Source organism: Tiliqua scincoides, chromosome 1, assembly GCF_035046505.1.
Source record: "Tiliqua scincoides isolate rTilSci1 chromosome 1, rTilSci1.hap2, whole genome shotgun sequence".
Taxonomy (NCBI): Eukaryota; Metazoa; Chordata; class Lepidosauria; order Squamata; family Scincidae; genus Tiliqua; species Tiliqua scincoides.
In genome coordinates this window covers 195,590,477-195,611,281 of record NC_089821.1, presented here as the reverse complement: position 1 = coordinate 195,611,281, position 20,805 = coordinate 195,590,477, and the positions used below count along the sequence as shown (strand labels likewise).

General features: G+C 45.8%; 1 protein-coding gene across 1 annotated transcript in view; it reads right to left on the bottom strand.

The window, feature by feature from the left end:
• CDC40 (cell division cycle 40) overlaps window positions 1–17,364 on the bottom strand; it is a 66,347-nt gene extending 48,983 nt beyond the window's left edge. The window contains exon 1 of the mRNA XM_066610618.1: window positions 16,940–17,364. Within this exon, the coding sequence (XP_066466715.1) occupies window positions 16,940–17,122 (183 nt within the window). The 5' untranslated portion in view covers window positions 17,123–17,364. The remainder of the gene's footprint in view (window positions 1–16,939) is intronic.
• Between the last annotated feature and the right edge of the window lie 3,441 nt (window positions 17,365–20,805).

The following is a 20,805-nucleotide window of genomic DNA, read 5'->3' as shown; positions in this document are numbered from 1 at the left end:
TCATTCCCCACCTTTCTCCCTGAAGGGCACCCAATGCAACACACAATATCAAAATACAAATAAATTATAACACACATGAACCCGTTCCCCATCAAAAGCTAGGTGACAAAGAAATGTTTTTAAACCTAGCCAGAACTGCTTCATAGAGCTGATCAAAGATCCTCTGGTTGAAAAATAATAAAAGGTTTTAATTGTCAATGGTTTTTATTTGTACAAATATCAGAAAGATTTAAAATCGATAAAAAGTTGTATGGATTTGAAGAGAAATCAATTTGGAAAAAACAATTAAAATCAGAAGATCAGATAATTTATAAATTGTTGAAATTTGAGATAGAAGATGAACAGGTGAAAGACTGTATGATTTATTGAGCTAAAAATGTGGGTCATGAGCTTTCTATGGAAAAATGGGAGAAATTATGGATAAAGCATATGAAATTTACTTTAAATGTCAATATCAAGGAAAATGTATATAAGATGATTTACAGATTCTATATGACACTAAGTAAGTTAGCTAAGGGCGCAATTCTAACCAACTTTCCAGCACTGGCATAGCTCTGCCAGTGGGGCATGTGCTGCATCCTGCAGTTGGGGGGCAGGCACAGAGGCTTCCTCAAGGTAAGGCAATATTTGTTCCCTTGCCTCGAAGTTGCATTATCCTTATGTTAGTGCTGGAAAGTAGGTAAGGACTGCACCCAAAGATGTACAAAAACATGTCTAATAAGTGTTGGAAACGTAAAAAAAGGAGAGATCTTACCATATGTGGTAAGCAAAAAAGTACTGGATACAGATACATGCACAGATACAGCTGATTTTAAGAACAAATGTGCAAATGAAACCTGAAGTCTTTTTGTTGGGTATGACAGATGACTATGTGGGGAAAAGATAAAAAATTTTATTTTTATGTATGATAAGCACAGTTACAATACTTTAAGCACAATATTGGAAAACTACAGACACTCTGTTAGAAGAATGGTGGATGAAAGTTACGGACTTTGCAGAGATTAACAAACTGATGACCTTACTTAAAGAGAAATCAACAAAATTTTATGAATGGGAAACCAACTATTGACTTTCTGCATGAAAGAAATAACAATGAGTTAATGAGTTGTGGATTTGAAGATTAGATTGTAAGAGATAATTATTTCAGAATGAGAATTCAAAAAGATATAACATATATAAGGAGAAAATTTAGATTATTAAGGGCGCAATCCTAACCCCTTATGTCACTGCTTTCCAGTACTGGCATAGCGGTGCCAATGGGACATATGCTGCATCCTGCAGTTGGGTGGCACTCATGGAGGCCTCCTCAAAGTAAAGGAATGTTTGTTCCCTTACCTTGGAGCTGCATTGCCCTTATGTCAGTGCCAGAAAGCACTGACATAAGGAGTCAGGATTGCGCCCTAAGATATAAAATTGTAAGTAATTAGAATATTCAACTTTGCTCATGCTATACTATTAGAGGTTTTCTTTATCTGTAACTATCTATTTTTAATGTTGTTGTTTTTCTGTTTTAATGTGTGTGTTTTTTCCCCCTCTTTTTCTTTTATTATAAGAATAAAAAAATGAAAAAATATTTTCTGACTGATCAGAGATCCTCTGGAAGAATGTTCCAGAGGTATGGTGCCACAACAGAGAAGGCCCTGTTTCTTGCCACCATCCCTGTTACCTCGGATGGTGGTGGAACTTAGCAAACCTCTGCCAGATGACCTAAGGGATCAGCTGGATTGTGTGGAACTAGGCAAACCCAAGGGTATCCTAGTTTCAGGCTGTATGGTGCTTTGTAGATCAAAACCATCACCTTGATTTGGGCCCAGAAATGAATCAGCAGTCAGTGCAGTTGCTAGAGCAGTAGTGCCAGAGCAGAATCAAACCACCAAGCCCCAATAACCACATGAGCCCCTGCATTCTGAACCAGCTGCAATTGCCAAACTGTCTTCAGGAGCAGCCCCATGTAGAGCACATTACAGTAGTCTAAGTATGATGTACGTAATGCATGAACCACCGTAGCCAGATCCAACTGACTCAGATACGGTCACAGCTGATGCACAAGCCCTGGGCACAGCCACCACCTGGCCATTCAGAGCAGCCCTGAATCCAACAGGAACCCAGGCTGTGGACCTGCTCCTTCAGGAGGAAAGCAATCCCATCTAGCACGAGGAACTGATCAAGTACCCAAGTCGTGGTTTTCTGGATCAGGAAGACCTCAGTGTTGTCCGGGTTTAATCTCAGTTTATTAACCCTCATCCAGGTCCCTGTTGTAATTGTAATTCAACTAAAAAAAAGTGACAAGAAGGAATGTATTTACTATTAAACTAGCTGCAACTGTAGCAAGTCTAAACTATCTGCATCTCATTCTGGATTTAATTATTGCAATTACATCTAATTTGCTCCTAGGTATTATAATTATTGTCTTATTTAAATAGAGAGCTATTTTAATATGAATGCAGTTAATGAGGCAAAAGGTCAAAAACTGTCCAGAGCACTGTGCTTTAAAAGTAAGAAAAAAAATCTGTATTTTAAATTATTATAAGTTAAATTAATTTTCATTCCGCCACAAGGCAATGCATGCCCAAATAATTTATAATTGTTCCTGAAAAGCAAATGGGCAACAATTCACAAAGATCTCATAGGAGACTTTATCAAATCCTTAGCTGAAATCCAGGTTCACTATGTCACAGCATCCTATGTTCTACTAGAGTAGTTGCTATAAGGAATAGTCTGGCATGACTTGTTCTTCCCCAATCCCCTCTCATGTGGACACATCCATCCACCCTTTCAGTTTTACTTGTATGTCATCCTTGACACCTTCCCTAACTAGTCTTAAACCATGATCAGAAGTGAGTTGGCAGCTGTGCTTTGGACTAATGATGACTGGAAGAGGTACTGGTGCACACAATTTGATAAACTATGGCTTGGCTATTGGAAAGCCATAAATCTGCAACAGACTTTTGAAAAGTTATGTGTAGATAAGATAGGATCATTTTTCAAATCCATCATTAATAAGGGTGATGAATTCATTCTTGCCTACATTACACTATTCCATAGCGTGGGAAACTGCAGCATACACTTTATTTCTCCCACAAACAGCTACTCTTGAGATACAAAAGAATTACTTTATATCTTCTTTAATATAGAAACACAGAATTGGATTCTAATCCACTGTTCATTGGCCATATTCATTGTTCTAATGAATCTCAAAATCCACATTATTCTTCCCTATGTATTATAATGATGAAGTGTGCTAATAAGAAACTTTATTAATACAGTATCATAGAACCTAAATGACTGGGTCACTGTCCATAATCAGTCTCTTTGACAATACAGGTCCAACTTTGTTATACACTGATTTTTTATACACAGATTTGACTCAATGCAAAAGGCCACTGCAAACGAGAAGGAATGTGCTGATCCCTGGAGAAGGGGAAACATGCATCCCTTTAAAATCACAGTTTAAAAAAAAAAATTGCTTTTCTTACTGTTGTAGAGAGTCAGTCATGCAAGTGATCATTCCATTCTCCAGCTGAGCCAGGCAAAGGCACAGCATCCTTTGCATTTCTAATTGCTGACTGCCTCTCTACAACAGTAAGAGGAGCTGTTTTTAAACCACAATTATAAAGGGAAACACTTTTTAATTTTTTTAAAATTACTTTTATTTAACACATTTTAAGGTATCAGCAGGGAGTCCCAGAATCAAACCCCTGCAATTGCTAAGGCATGGCCTTGTTTCATTAGGAGTAATGGAGGGGCAAGAAACCTGTAAGTGGGTCTTTAAATCTATTTTTCCGCTGTTTTTATATCCACTGATTTTTTTATTCCCTAGGGGTTCTGGAACGAAACCCCAGTGGATAACGAGCGATGACTGTATACCATTGCAAGTGAAGTTTTTGCTACCTCTGTCTCTCACTACTTCCCCTGCATAATCTGAACACAAAATGTTTCTGCTGTGTGGTATAAACTCAAGGGTCATCAATTTCCCAAAAACTGCACCAAATTCATACTGTATATACTACTTTCAATAAGGCTGCAGGAAGATTTTAATACCATACTTGCTCAATAAAGCGGTATTTCCCAAACTGTGGGTTGTGACTCAATTTTTAGTGGGTCACAAGCCCACCATGACCAGAAAATGCTTCTGGATCGCGCTAGCCTGCAACCTGCATCATTGGTCATACCATACCATAATGTCTTGCAGAAGCTGCCTGCAAGGCATTCTGGAGCATGATGCAGCACGGTCAATGATGCAGCTGGTGGGCTGGCACAACCTGGAAGCGGCTTCCGATTCACCCCCCATATTGCTTTTCATCTTCCTGGTTGCGGCATGGCTGGGACCTATCCTGGACGTTAAAACGGGTCACAAAAGTAAGAAGTTTGGGAACTGCTGCCATTAAGTATTAGTTCAGGGCTTTTCAGAGTGGGGTGTCGTCACACTCCAGTCTGTGGGCCCTGGCCTGTTTCCCAGGGGGCAGGGGCAGCAGCAGCTAAGGGGCAGCTAAGAGTCAGGAGGAGGCAGCGGCGTGATACCCAGGATTGCGCTGTTCAGGGGAGCTGCAGGGGCTTGGGTACACTTACTAGAACCTCCTGTAGCTTCTTGGGGTTGCAGGGAGCCCTGCGCAGGGCTCCCTGATGCTTCACAAGTGAAAGTGGAGAGATTGCGCTCTGGTTCAGCTAAACTGGAAGTGGAGTACGATGGCTCCACTTTCACTTTTGAAGCTTCAGGGAGCCCTGCGGACAGTCACAGCATTAGTTTGATGTTAATTTTAAATATTAATTTATATTAATGCACAATGTTAATAGTTCAAAAAAATTCCTTCTATACAAAAAAATTAATGGTATCAAAAATAATGAAACTAGATATCAAGCAGACAGGAAAAAATGCACACTACTCACAAATAGTGATTAAATCACCTGAAAAAACATGCAGTATGCCTAAAATTAAGAAATGAGGCAGCCTCCTCAGGGAAGCTGATCCACATCAGCCACTACTGAAAAAATACTGCCCCAAATATTACTACAGGTGTAGCGTATTTATCCACGGATTTTTTATCTGCGGATTTGTCCCCAGTTGGGTGGGGGTACTGAAAGTCACACACACCTTTGCCTCCTTTGCGCTGGCCTCTCGCTCCATTTCCAGGCAGCCCAAAACACTGCAGAGAGGCTCCGCCTCGCCCAGGCAGGAAATAGCCTGTAACCAGAACAAGTGCCGCAAGGTGGAGCTCTCTCTCTCTCACTCACACACACGCAGGGGCAGGTGTGGTAGCAACAGAGGGGACTGCTTTAAAAAACCCAGGGAGTGTTTGCCGAATCCCCCCCCCCCCAGATGATGCAGGCTCTCCTGCTCCAGCAAGCCTTCCCAAGTAAGCCTTGGAGAGACAGGTTAGGGTGAGCAGAGAGCAGGACTACAAGTCCCAGAATGCTCCGGGGCAGAGGAGCTTCCATGATGGTGGCCATGGAGGGCTGCAGGAATGGCATTAGTGAAGAGGAGGAGGAGGAGGAGAACCTGCAGCGCTGTTGGGAGGCCACCTGAGACACAGAGGACAAGGCTTCCCAAGCAAGCTCACCATTTCAACTGTGAAAGAAGCAGGACAGCTGGCAACAGGAGGGCTGAGTACGGAGGGCAGGGGAGGGGATTGAAAACAGCTGCCTTAGTTTCCTTCCATCCAGAAGTGTCAGGCTGCAGCGAATTTGCATAACTCTATGGAATTTAGCACAACGCATTTTTGGTTAATCGTGCCGAGTCACGGAACTAACGTGGATAAATAGGCTCCACCTGTAAATCTTCACTCTCAAGGCGGAGTTGGAAGATGATCCTCACAGAAGACATCAAAGAAATACCATACAGCAGTGGTATTCAAACTGGGGTGTTGTGACACCCCAGCCTGAGGGCCCTGACCTCTGCTCCCTCAAGGGGCAGGGGGGAAGGCAGCAACGCAATCCCCAGGAAAGCGAAAGTGGAGTGATCGTGCTCCACCGCCACAAAACCAGAAGTGGAGCGCGATTGCTCCACTTTCACATTTAGAAGGCTGGGGAACCCTCCAGATGCTTGCACAGGGCTCCCTGCACCCTGGGAAGGCTGCTGCAGGGACTGGTGAATACATTCCAGTCCCTGCAGCCCCCCTGAGCGACGCAATCCTGTTGATATGTGTTTACAACACATATCTTAGGGGAATTCAACATCATGTGTTGTATCTTAAGGAAGAAAGTTAGTAGAAGCAAAGTTCCTCATGTCTACAGTAGAACAGCCCCCTGAGCCCCCTTCCCAATAGGGACAAAGATCTGCAGAACAGCATAGGGCACAAAGGGCTGTAGGATTGTATGGAAAAAACCACATACACCCCTTGTATGAATGAGTCTTTTGTTCATCAAAGAGAGACTTGGGATACAACTCACAGCTCTTAGAAAGCTTTTTAAAAATCATCATCTACTGTCTCCTTGCAATGCCACATTTGAGAAAGACTTCTTTCTTATGGCTGATCAAGCTTTTACAACTGGTTTCTAAGCTATTACCACTAAATATTTAACAAGAGCCTATGCTGGGCTCCAGGTTTGACATTTCTGCTACTTGCTACAGAACACAGATAACTACTAATGGCTGAAGTGATTTACAGATGTTAACTAATGCTTCTGTCTAACTCTGTGTATTTTAACTTCCCTGACAACTGCAAACTACAAGATAATTTAGAGATGCCTAGACATAAATGCTAGTAGTATCAGGCAGATAAAAGTTCTTTCCTTTTCAGGCTCTGAGAGAGCACTCACAAATGGCATTCAGGAGGCTATACAGTACACTGTTGGGAGATTAGGGGCTTAGTTTTACACTGAATGCTCATGAACCTTGGAATTCAGCCTAAGGAGTTCCCTAAGCACATCACAGGTGGTCTGTGCCAAGGTTGACATGAGAGCAGTTAAACTAATGGTAATCAGAGGGGTTATGAAGATCTGGCCAGTACATGTATGTGCCACTTAGTGACTGGGATCTCCTATCCCAGTTGTTATGTGATTAGATCATTAAGCAAATGTTCAGCCCAATCTATTGCCTTTGCTATGTAAACAGACACTCTGCCAGACACTAGCTGCCTGCATAGGCAACTGGAGATAGACTGTCTCTTCTTTGCAATAAGAACCTCCCTGATGTGTAAACAGACACTCTGCTGCAGGCTATGGGAGCCATGATTGCCTCATTAAGAGCATCATTATTGTGTGCTTTGACCACCATCATATATGTGGTCCGTTGTTAGGTAAACAGTTAAGCGGCTCACGCCTGTACTTGCTTACTGCAACATAAGAACAGATCAACCAATAACACTGTTGACACAAAATAAAGCAGTTAGCAATAGTGCAAGGATCATAAAAACAGCTTCCTTTGAAGCCTGGTAAATGGCTTGATGAATGGTTGTTATTACTTGCCAGACAGTCAGCCTTTATAATCAAGTTTGGTGCTAGGAGTGGAGCTTTTTGTGAGCATTGTTCTTAAACCTGAAGAATGAGTCTTCTGTTTCTGGTTCCTCCCCCTTCCCCCATCTTGCACTCAAAGTTGCAAAACCTCCCAAGTTTCTGTTTGAATCCTGAAAGGACCTGAGGGGCTTGGGGCTGCCTTTGCCATTGCTGCATACTTTTCTGCCTCTTTTTTTTTTCAGGTGTAGTGTGGCTGACTAGCTGGCAGGCAGGAAGCTAGTCAGCCTGAGATTCAAGGCAGAGTCCATTCCAGGCATGTGAGCCAGGATGGTGGAGTTTGGGAGTTGGAATTAGACCTAGAAGACCCAGGCTCAAATCCTTGCTCAGACATGAGGCTTCACGGGTGACCTTGGGTCAGTCACTTCTCTCAGCCTCACCTACCTCACAGGGTTCTTGCAAGGACAAAATGAAGGATGGAACAATGTTTACCACCAGAGCTCCCTGGAGTGAGGGCAGTATAAAAATGAGAAAAATAAAATGAATTTCAGCCTGCCCATCAGTCAGACAAGACGAGAAAAAAGCTGACAAGATAGAGACAGGGTACTGCAGCCACAGGTCTTGAGAGCTGAGTGATATCCCTACAGGATTCAAGTAGGAGTGTGGAAAATTCCACAGCTTTGAAGATGGGTGGAGGAGACTCATTCTTTGAGTTCAAGAGCACACACAACCCCCTCCCCACCAACACCAACTTGATTGCCAGGCTAGTGAGCCATCAACTGCCTTGCTCCCAGTAACCTACCTCTGCAATCACCATTCATCAATGTGAGTGTGTGTAGATCGTTCACTTATGCTGAACCCATTGTTTTCTACGGGATGGCTGGTTTTCATTTACATGTTTTTTGAAATCTGTGACATTTCCCCTAATGTCACATAAACCCTTGTGTAAATTTATTTTATTTTTCAGTTTTATGCCACCCTTCCTCCAAGGAGCTCAGGGTAGTGTAGTTTGAAAGCTACCTGTAGTTCACAAGGTATGCAAGGGAAATATAAAGGGACCCTTACTCCACAAATCCCTACGATTTCATTCACAATTATCTAATCATAGTTGCAAGAGTCCACATGACTTGGATACATTCAACCATGTCAAAGATAGACAGGATTAAGGAGAGATGCCGAGTTATGTAGGACTTGAGCAACCGGTCCTCCAGGCCAGTGCTGGAAAGACATTACTAACTTCCTTAATCTGAAGCAGTGACAGCTGAACCTCAGAGAGAAAATGGTGGAGGTCAGGAAATAGAGGGACGAGTCCCTTTACTTCTGTCATTATTGTCTCCCCCCCCCCCCGCAATAGCACTGCTTGAGAGCAACTGCTGAAGAAGGCAAGGAAAAGCACTACTGCTGTGGAAGGAAATGGATATGTAGGAGAGGCTCCTTGTGTCTCAGGGTGGCATACAGTGCTTTGTCCAGCTCTCATTTTTTTCTTCACAACAATGCTGTGAGGTAGGCTGTGAAGAGAAATAGGGTTCAGGGTCCTTCACAATATTCAACTAACTGCATCATGCTGGCTCTTTTGAACAGCTGTAAGGGTGGAAAGCAGAGCAGATGTTGACTGCACAATCTCAACAGCCTTGCAACATACTGTGACTCCCCTTACCAACACTGCAGTACCTGCGCTGGTCTTATAGTTCCCTGACCCAAAATTCCAGAACACTTGATACTGATCTGTCTGATCAATCTGCCAACAATCTCTAGCTTGCCAGGGTCTCAGTCTCTGCAAGGCCTAGAGGAATTACAGACACACCCTTCTGAGTTCTCATACTCCCCCCCCCCAGTTTTGTTTCCCCTGGGGTGCCCTGGTGCTCCACCAGACTTAGGGTAGGATTGTAGCAAAGACAACATTTATTTACGAAGGACACTTCAAAAGCAATTGTTCTTTCAAATTGTTTTTCAAATTGTTTTAGAACATATTTCCTAAAAGGGGACACTCAGCTAAGAGCAGTGTAACTACAGAGAAGTGGGAAACAAGGATTATTAGAACAGAGATAATTGGAAAGAACTTGCAACTGCCATTTCTTGATAGCAGAAAATTTCTGCTGCTTGCAACATATACACATTCACAATATTGAGCCAAGGGAACAGATCCTAGTTGGATGGGCAGATATGGCATCAAATGCAGTAATTAAACACCCTCAGATAGAAAAAGAACCAAATCATAAGAGACTTGCTGGCTCAAGCGAAGGGCCCATTTACATAAGAACATAAGAACAGCCCCACTGGATCAGGCCATAGGCCCATCTAGTCCAGCTTCCTGTATCTCACAGCGGCCCACCAAATGCCCCAGGGAGCACACCAGATAACAAGAGACCTCATCCTGGTGCCCTCCCTTGCATCTGGCATTCTGACATAACCCATTTCTAAAATCAGGAGGTTGCGCATACACATCATGGCTTGTACCCCGTAATGGATTTTTCCTCCAGAAACTTGTCCAATCCCCTTTTAAAGGCGTCTAGGATAGACGCCAGCACCACATCCTGTGGCAAGGAGTTCCACAGACCAACCACACGCTGAGTAAAGAAATATTTTCTTTTGTCTGTCCTAACCCGCCCAACACTCAATTTTAGTGGATGTCCCCTGGTTCTGGTATTATGTGAGAGTGTAAAGAGCATCTCCCTATCCACTCTGTCCATCCCCTCCATAATTCTGTATGTCTCAATCATGTCCCCCCTCAGGCGTCTCTTTTCTAGGCTGAAGAGGCCCAAACACCGTAGCTTTTCCTCATAAGGAAGGTGCCCCAGCCCCGTAATCATCTTAGTCGCTCTCTTTTGCACCTTTTCCATTTCCACTATGTCTTTTTTGAGATGCGGCAACCAGAACTGCACACAATACTCCAGGTGTGGCCTTACCATAGATTTGTACAACAGCATTATAATACTAGCCGTTTTGTTCTCAATACCCTTCCTAATGATCCCAAGCATAGAATTGGCCTTCTTCACTGCCGCCGCACATTGGGTCGACACTTTCATCGACTTGTCCACCACCAACCCAAGATCTCTCTCCTGATCTGTCACAGACAGCTCAGAACCCATCAGCCTATATCTAAAGTTTTGATTTTTTGCCCCAATGTGCATGACTTTACACTTACTGACATTGAAGCGCATCTGCCATTTTGCTGCCCATTCTGCCAGTCTGGAGAGATCCTTCTGGAGCTCCTCACAATCACTTCTGGTCTTCACCACTCGGAAAAGTTTGGTGTCGTCTGCAAACTTAGCCACTTCACTGCTCAACCCTGTCTCCAGGTCATTTATGAAGAGGTTGAAAAGCACCGGTCCCAGGACAGATCCTTGGGGCACACCGCTTTTCACCTCTCTCCATTGTGAAAACTGCCCATTGACACCCACTCTCTGCTTCCTGGCCTCCAACCAGTTCTCAATCCATGAGAGGACCTGTCCTCTAATTCCCTGACTGTGGAGTTTTTTCAGTAGCCTTTGGTGAGGGACCGTGTCAAACGCCTTCTGAAAGACCAGATATATAATGTCCACGGGTTCTCCCAAATCCACATGCCTATTGACCTTTTCAAAGAATTCTATAAGGTTCGTGAGGCAAGACTTACCCTTATAGAAGCCATGCTGACTCTCCCTCAGCAAGGCCTGTTCATCTATGTGTTTTGAGATCCTATCTTTGATGAGGCATTCCACCATCTTACCCGGTATGGATGTTAGGCTGACCGGCCTATAGTTTCCCGGGTCCCCCCTCTTTCCCTTTTTAAAAATAGGCGTGACATTTGCTATCCTCCAATCTTCTGGCACCGTGGCCGTTTTGAGGGACAAGTTGCATACCTTAGTCAAGAGATCAGCAACTTCATTCTTCAATTCCTTAATAACTCTTGGGTGGATGCCATCAGGGCCTGGTGACTTATTGATCTTTATCAATGAGGTCTGAAACATCTTCTCTTTTAACCTCTATCTGACTTAACTCCTCGGTCAGGAGGGGCTGTTCGGGCAGCGGTATCTGCCCGAGGTCTTCTGCCGTGAAGACAGATGCAAAGAACTCATTTAATTTCTCTGCCATCTCTAAGTCTCCTTTTATCTCCCCTTTCCCTCCCTCACCATCCAGAGGGCCAACCGCTTCTCTGGCGGGTTTCCTGCTTCTAACATATTTGAAGAAGCTTTTATTATTCCCCTTAATGTTGCCGGCCATGCGTTCCTCATAGTCTCGCTTGGCCTCCCGTATCACCTTCTTACATTTCTTTTGCCACAGTTTATGTTCCTTTTTTTCCTCCTCATTAGGGCAAGACTTCCATTTACGGAAGGAAGCTTCCTTGCCCTTCACAGCCTCTCTAACCTGGCTGGTTGGCTATGCGGGCACTCTCCTGGATTTAGTGGAACCCTTCTTTCTTTGCAGTATACACCTCTGCTGGGCCTCTATTACTGTTGTTTTAAGCAACCTCCATGCACTCTGGAGAGATTGGACTCTTTTTACCCTCCCTTTCAACCTCCTTCTAATCAGCCTCCTCATTTGAGGGAAGTCTGCCCGTCGGAAGTCAAGGGTTTTTGTTAGAGATTTGCCTGGTATTCTTCCCCAACGTGCATGTCAAAACGGATCGCAGCATGATCACTGTTCCCCAATGGCTCAGTAACGTTTACATCTCTAACCAGGTCCTGCATACCGCACAATATTAAATCCAGAGTCACCTGTCCTCTGGTGGGCTCCGTGACTAGCTGATCTAAGCCACAGTCATTTAGCACGTCAAGAAATCCGGTCTCCTTATTGTGACCAGAACACAAATTGACCCAGTCAATATGAGGATAATTGAAGTCCCCCATGATTACAACCCTGTCCCTCCTTGTCACCTCCCTGATCTGTTTCCTCATTTCAAGGTCCCCATCCGATTTCTGGTCTGGAGGATGATAGCACGCCCCCAGTATTACATCGCTGCACAAGCCTGGTAATTTAACCCACAGAGATTCTACAGTGGAGTCGGACCCACCTTCAATCTCTACTTTGCTGGATTCTATCCCTTCCTTAACATAAACGGCCACCCCACCTCCAACACGCCCCTGCCTGTCCCTCCTGTAGAGTTTATAGCCCGGGATTGCGGTATCCCACTGATTCTCCGCATTCCACCAGGTTTCCGTTATGCCCACTATGTCAATGTTTTCCCTTGTCACCAGACATTCCAGTTCTCCCACCTTTGCTCGTAGACTTCGGGCATTCGCATAAAAGCATTTGTACACGGAATGCCCTAGGATGGGCTGCTTATTCGCTCCTTTGTCCCCGCATCCTCTCATTGTGCCAAACCGTCTATCACATCCCATCACGCTACCTTTGCCAATTTCTTCTCCTACCCTGCCTTTGTCTTGTTGTTCTCTAACTTCCCCATCCTCATTCCATAGGGATGAGGAGTCCCGAACCGGATGCTCCTCGGCTCCTGTCGGCCTTCCCCCAGGGATCAGTTTAAAAGCTGCTCTGCCACCTTTTTAATGTTATGCGCCAGCAGTCTGGTTCCATTCTGGTTCAAGTGGAGCCCGTCCCTCTTGTACAGGCCCTGCTTGTCCCAAAACGTTCCCCAGTGCCTAACGAATCTAAACCCCTCCTCCCTACACCACCGTCTCATCCACGCATTGAGACCCCTGATCTCCGCCTGCCTAGCTGGCCCTGCGCGTGGAACAGGTAGCACTTCAGAGAACGCTACCTTTGAGGTCCTGGCTTTCAGCTTCCTGCCTAAAAGCCTAAATTTGGCCTCCAGGACCTCCCAGCTACACTTGCCCACGTCGTTGGTGCCGACATGCACCACAGCCGCTACCTCTCCCCCAGCACTGTCTACTAGCCTGTCTGGACGAGAAGTGATGTCCGCAACCTTCGCACCAGGCAGACAAGTCACCATGCGGTCCTCACATCCGTCACAAACCCCCCTCTCTATGTTTCTAATAATCGAATCCCCCACTACAAGAAGCCCCTGACCCCCCTCCCGCCGAGGAGTATCCCGAGTGCGTTTGGATACGGGCCCATCCTCTGGAGAAGGGGTCCTCCCTAGGGGATTGTTTCCCTCCTCTCCCGAGACTTCCCACCCGGGCAGCCGAGGAGCTGCACGCCTGAGGTTGGGACGAAGCCTGATCGTCCCCGGAAGTCTCCCCACGGTCCTCCTCTGCCTGCCTGCGCTTCTCCAGGTCGGCTACCAAGGCTTCAAGGGAGCGGACGCGTTCCCTGAGACCCTGGAGCTCCTTGCACCGAGGACACACCCATGACTTATGCCCCAGAGGCATATAATCATACATGTGGCACTCAATGCAGAACACTGGATAGCCCCCTCCCTGCTGCTGGCTGCCTGACTGCATAGCTTTTTTGTTGTTGTTGTTGTTTTATTTAGGGGTACTTTTATAAACCCTACACTGGTTAGCAGCCCTCTTCTCAAGGGAAGAGGAAGGGCAGTGTATGGGGCCCTGGCCTCCTCGCCCTGCTGCTGAACTCGCCCAGATGCTAAACTCTCAGTTTACCTGGCACTTGGGGTCCCAGAGGCTACACGCGTCTGGAGAGAGCCTCACGTGATGGCAGGCCTAGCTTTATGCTCCTGGCTGGCTGCTCCTCCTTCCTTCCTTCCTGATTGAAAGGGGGGCTGGTCTTCCCAGGTGAGTTTACAAAAGCTCAGGAAGACAAAAGGCTGCTGATGGGCGTAACCTACTCTGCAGGCTCCTGAATGGGAACTGCCCCTTACTAGGTTCTTTCCCTCCTAGTTCTGTTCTCTTAGGCTGGACTGTTTTGTAACCTCAAGCTAGTTTTTATTTGAGTTTTTAAGTATTTATTAATACTTTTTAAGTTTTAAAAGTATTTTAAAACTTAAAAATTAAGTTTTTAAGTATTAAGTTTTTAAGTATTTATTAATACTTTTTAATTTTTATTTGAGTTTTTAAGTATTTGAGTTTTTAAGTCTAGATCCTGTGTCCCAATTTACTGAACTGTTTAGGCTATGTTCTAACTTAGATTAAGTTTAACTTGGGTTAATTTAAAACAAAGTAGAAAAACCTGCTTTCCACTTTATCCTCCTCCCTTCCTTTGATTAGGTGCTACTTTAGGTGCAGCTAACTTTCAACTTTGATTTAAGTGCCTGACCCTTGGGCTCTTACTCACGAGAAGGACTCTGCTCCTGCTCAGAGTAGACCTACGTACCTCCCTTAGGTGCTAACTTTCAATTTTGCTTTAAGGTTGATTTAAAGTTAAAGTTAAGGTTAGAAGACAGGGAGTTAGAAAGACAAAGAGTTAGAAAGAGTACACTTATCCTTACTTACATTTAGGCTAGCTTCCTGTATCTCAAAAGCCCACCAGATACCTCGGGGAGAACATAAGACAACAAGATACCTGTATCCTGTTGCCACTCCCTTGCATCTGGCATTCAGAGATTTGCAGCTTTCAGAATTTTAGAGGCGGTCTATTGTCATTATGACTTGTAACCGCTGATGGATTTTCCAATCTCCTTTTAAAGGCATATAGGCCAAGTGCCATCACTGCATCCTGTGGCAAGGAGTTCCACAAATTAATTACTAGATAAATAGTTCCTTTTGTCTGTTCTAACTTCCCTGCCTCTCAATTTTAGTGGATGTCCCCTGGTTCTGGTGTTGTGCGAGAGGGGAAAGAACTTCTCTGTCTATCACATGCATAATTTTATGTCTCAATCATGTGCCCCCTCAGGTGCCTCTTCTGAGACCGAAGAGCTCCAGACTTTGTAGTCTTTACTCATTAGGAAAGCCATGTTTGGAGTCTGGTTAAGATATGAGAAGCAAGTTTGCACACTAAAGACCTGCAAAGCTGCTTGGAACACAACTGAAAGCAAGGACAAAAAAATACATCCTTTTCAAGTCAGTTCTAGTGCAGCGTTTCTCAACGTTTGTCCCCGGCTGCATCACTTCTTACAGTTCACCTACTGGAAGCATCTCCAGGAGTAACTGATAATGATGCCATCACCAGTTACCTCCTGATAGGGAAGCCAAATGTGATGCATAAGAACAGCCCCACTGGATCAGGCCATAGGCCCATCTAGTCCAGCTTCCTGTATCTCACAGCTGTCCCACCAAATGCCTCAGGGAGCACACCTGATAACAAGAGACCTCATTCTGGTGCCCTCCCTTGCATCTGGCATTCTGACATAGCCCATTTTTAAAATCAGGAGGTGGCACATACACATCATGGCTTGCAACCCATAATGGATTTTTCCTCCAGAAACTTGACCAATCCCCTTTTAAAGGCATCCAGGCCAGATGCCATCACCACATCCTGTGGCAAGGAGTTCCACAGACCAACCACATGCTGAGTAAAGAAATATTTTGTTTTGTCTGTCCTAACTCTCCCAACACTCAATTTTAGTGGATGTCCCCTGGTTATGTGAGAGAGTAAAGAGCATCTCTCTATTCACTTTATCCTTCCCATGCATAATTTTGTATGTCTCAATCATGTTCCCTCTCAGGCATCTCTTTTCTAGGCTGAAGAGGCCCAAATGCCGTAGCCTTTCCTCATAAGGAAGGTGCCCCAGCCCAGCAATCATGTTAGTTGCCCTCTTTTACACCTTTTCCATTTCCTTTACACCTTTTTGAGATGCAGCGACCAGAACTGGACACAATACTCTAGGTGTGGCCTTACCATAGATGCAATGGAATGGAATTCCATAGATAGATGTATGGAATGGAATTACCATGCAATACTGGTAAGAGGCTCAGGGTGCATGAGAAGGCTTTTCAAATGTGTGACAAGTGCGTACTGGAGCTCTGCATGCTGAGCCTCTTACCACTGTTCCTTGCATTGCATTGCTGGTCTCACTGCCAGGCATGGGGAGGGGGGTGTCCAGAGATCCCATAAGTACCACCAGACACCACCTTGAGTACCACTGGTTAAGAAACACTGCTCAAGTGCATAACTTTTACAGATGAGTGGGGGAAACCCTCAATACATACATACCACAGCACAAAATTCCTACTCAGACCCTTGAAATATGGCCCATGCCAGGTGCAAACAGCAATGCAAAAAGATGCCACACCAACTGTCATTTTGAGATCTCCTTTCCAGAGACAGCATAAAAGTATTTCAAAGGGATTTCCTGGCTATGCTCCTTCAGCCCCCCCAAACAACAGACATTCCTGAGCCTTCCTGATAACTGTTAGGGTGTCTTGTGCCTGTTCACAAAACAGGCAAGACTTCCACAAAGCGAACTCGTCTCAACACTACAAGGAGGAAAGAGTTTGTACTGCTGACTCTCGGCTGTTGTGTTGCCCCAGGGCTGCTCTGCTCTGCTGTTGGTGTATTGTCCCTGTGGCCCCTGTTGTGCTGTGCTGGCCCTGTAGCTGCTGTGCTGTGGCTGTATTGGCCCTGTGGCTGCTGTGTTGCCGTACAAGAGCCTGCCAGAAGTCGGGCTCCCACCGCGTGCCCCTGGCGAGGCATCTCAACCTGTGGCTCCCCATCCTTGTAGAAACCGACAGGCGAGCGTGGCCTCACCACAGGCCTAGAGCAGCTGCTGCCGCCGCCCCCAGGCGCGGCGCCCTCGGCCAAGCCCGGCCGCTCTTACCTTCACGGCCACGGCCGGGGCCGAGTCGACGACAGGCCGCAACGCCTGCTGGGCGGCGAGGTGCAGGACCGCGTCCCCGCCGGCGACCTGCGCGGAGCGGCCGGGCCGACCCTCCCCGTCCGATTCCGAGGAGTCCGAGTCGGAGCCGCCGTACGAAGCCAGCGCAGCGATGGCGGCCGACATCTTGGCGAGGCGGAAGTGGGAGGAGGCCGGAGCCCGCCCGCGTCCGGCAGCTGCGCTCCACAGGCCGCGCTTCCCCCGCAGCGCCCTCCCTGCCGGGCTCCGGATGCGCTCGGGGGCGCCGGCGCCTCCACACCGCCGCGGATTCTGGGCGCGCCTCACAAAATGTCGCCGCCACAGACGCAGCTCGGCCCCGCGCGGCTCTGCAGGCCCTCTGGCAGGAGCTGCGCGAGGACACGCATCCCGGCAGCCTCCCGGCCCAGGCCGCGTCCCGCCCACGCCTTCTTGGGAGCAAGTCCCTCTGACTCCGGGGACTTCCTTCGGAGCAGATGGGCGGAGGACTGGGCTCTAGGGCTGCAAGCCTGGCCACGCTTTCCTGGGAGTAAGCCCCACTGACTAGAATGGAACTTATTCCTGAGTAGACAGGCTGAGGCTTGGGCTCTGAGAGCCAAAGCCTATGGCTGTCTACTCAGAAGTAAGTCCCATTATAGTCCATGGGGCTTACTCCCAGGAAAGTGGGGATAGGATTGCAGCCCGAGTCAATGTAGTTATTACAGTTTGATCCCTGAAATGGGCACAGCACAGAGGGCTGCTGCAGCAGTGGTGTAGCTAATGATCGTGTAGCCCAGTGCCAAGCTCAAAATGTTGCCCCAGAAGTGACATCATGCCCAGGCTTTTTAAAAAGTGAAAATTTGGGGGAAACCCAGCAGCTCACCACCCACTTGCTCTGCTGCCTCCCCCCAGTCAGTGGCATACCTAAGGCATCTATCTGCTACCTGGGGTCAAAGAAGATTTTGTGCCCCCCCCCACATGATAAAATCAAATTTAATTAAATAAATAAAAAGTTATTGGTTCCATGCTGTATCATAATAACATCTCATTGGCACTCAGAACAATCAGACTCAGGTCAGTTTGGAGTTAAGCAAATCCACTTTTTGTTCAACAAGACAGGTGTTTTCATTTTCTGGTTTATTTGCCATAACTTTTGATAGAATACAGATATTCCAATGTGATTTGTTTAACTGCATTCTGCATTGAATTACCTTTCCAATGATATATAACATGATGGTATTATTTATACATAGCAAGATTTTCACAGTTTTGGTCACTAGTGGGAGTGGGAGCTGAACTAGTAGGAGCTGAACTAGTAGTTCAGCTTGTTGCCCCCCTAAAGCGTGATGCCCAGTGCAACTGCTACCCCCTGCCCCCCTTAGCTACACCACTGTGCTGCAGTCCTCTGCACACATACACTTTGGCCAGTTATTCCCAAACTGGTGGGTTCCCAAAGGGTGATGAAAGGTCAGATAACTAATTGCCTCAGCCCAATCCTAGGCCTGTCTACTTAGAAGCAAGTCCCATTATCATAGTAGGGCTCACTCCCAGGTAAGTGGATAGGGCTGCAACCTCAAGGCTGTTCAAAAAATCAGATAGTGTAGGGCTAATTACTTTTCAGCCCCTGCAGTTTGTAAGTCTGTATAAATATAGGAAAATAAATGTTTGAGGATATTTTTCTTGTTACATATTTTTTTGGGTTAAATTTTTTCTTCTGGTTATTTTTCTGGTTAAATATTACGTCTTTCTAGAACTCCCTTTTAAAAAGTGGTAAACCTGGGTGGGTTCTGACAGAGTATTTAATCCATTTAACCCGTTTCTGCCTAGCCCACAGGTGTACTCATTTGATCCCTGTTGTGTATATGCAGAAATGGCTTTTAAAAATTTGGGAACAACTGATTTAAGGCACAATCTTATGTATTGCTACACTGAAGTAACTCCAGTGGGGGTTTCTTCCAGGTTAATATGTAAAGGATTGCAGCCTTAGGCTGTCTATTTTTAAGTTTGATGTAGGACTAGGCCTTTATTTATAATCAGAACATATATTACGCCTTTCATTGAGAGCAAATCAATGCAATCTTATACGTACCAGTGCAATCCTATACATTAAAAAACATCATTCTGAGCAATGTAGTAGGATATGCCACAAGCTTTTGGACAGTGATGGAACTTCAAGCCCAAGCCTATGCATGTCTACTTAGAAGTTCCATTATAGTCTATGGGGCTTACTCCCTGGTAAGTGTGGATAGTCTTGAAGACTTCATTCTGAATAGAACATGCCACTGACTTTACTCTGACACAAGTATAAGTGCACCTGGCATAAGCCCCAAATGGAGCAAAGACTTGCGAGGAACAAGATTATTTACACTATATCATATACCACTCCAAACACACACCCCAACATCTCCATAATATTGCAGACTCTGTAATGTTGCATAAAGTAGACTCAGCTGGTCTACCTAGTCTAAATACACTCACAAATCAGTGAAAAGCAAAAAGCTCTCAGCTTCCCCACCCCCTCTGCTATGATTAAGCACAGGATACAGAGTTTAGCTACAATCCTATCCGCACTTACCTGGGAGCAAGCCCCATTAGACTGACTTAGAAGTAAGTCCAATTATAGACATGCATAGGCTTGAGCTGTAAATTCTGCAGCCAATCACTGTGTTCCCACTCCAGTACTTAAACCACTGATATGGCAGCTAAAACTCAGATGATAGGACACATGGCACGGGGTTGGGCCTTATGCACCCTTAGACACACAAAAGGAAACTTTGGTGATTGACTATTTTGTACTAATAGTCTGCTTCCCTTAGGACACAAATATGGTAAGAGTGCTTTGTTAACACTTCTCAGAATTTGCATGACTGGTACCTTGTCCTAGGAGGATTCCAAACAGAAATATCCCACTGAAATTTCCACTCCCATCACTCAGATGGGATACAAAGACAAAGGTAAGAGTAGGGGAATTCCCTGCCTAACAATGCAGGCTATTCAAAATAGTTTCTATTGAGATCAATGGGACTTACTCCCAGGTGAGTGTGTATAGCAGGGGCGTCATATGTGTTTCATACCAAAGGCCAAACAGCATTCATGATGCCTGCTGAGGGCTGGAAGTGATGTCATTAGGCAGAAAGTGATGTCATTATTCAAGATATGGCAGAGCCAATTTTCATGTGGGCTGCCCTAACAGCAGTAACATCTCAGCACTGCTCAGCCACTGAGAGCCTGAGGGCCAGATTAAAAGCTTCTGCAGGCCACAAGGGTGTTATGTTTGATACCCCTGGTATATAGGATTGTAGCCTTAAGGCAGTGGTTAAGCCACTAAGTATTTGTGGGGGGGGGGCAGCGGCATGATCCCCAGGATCATGCTGCCCAGGGGGGCTGCAGGGGCTTAGGTGCACTTACCCAAGCCTCCTGCAGCCTCCCCAGGCTGCAGCTGTGGGGAGCCCTGTGCGACCTGCAGCAGGGCTTCCTGCAGCAGTGAAAGTAAATGTGGAGCAGCCCCCAGGCTGCCCCAACCCCTTAAGGGGGCAGAGGCCAGGGCTCACAGGCTGGGGTGTGACATCTCAGTTTGAAAAGCCCTGCCTTAAGGTATAAATGCATTCATATTTGTTCATAAGCTGCTCTGCATCCTTCAATACTATCAAATGTGTTTTTGCTATAAACTGTTGCTTAAGCATTCCTTTTTTCTTTTAACAGCTAATAACAGTGAATGTCCAGTACTGCAACCAGTGTTCCCTGTAATAATTCCTGTCACTGTATGGAGCCCTTCCGTGGCAGGTTGGGGGCTCCAGATGATTGGTGATGATCACACAGCTTATGGGAAACAGTGACTCCAACCATTGTAATTG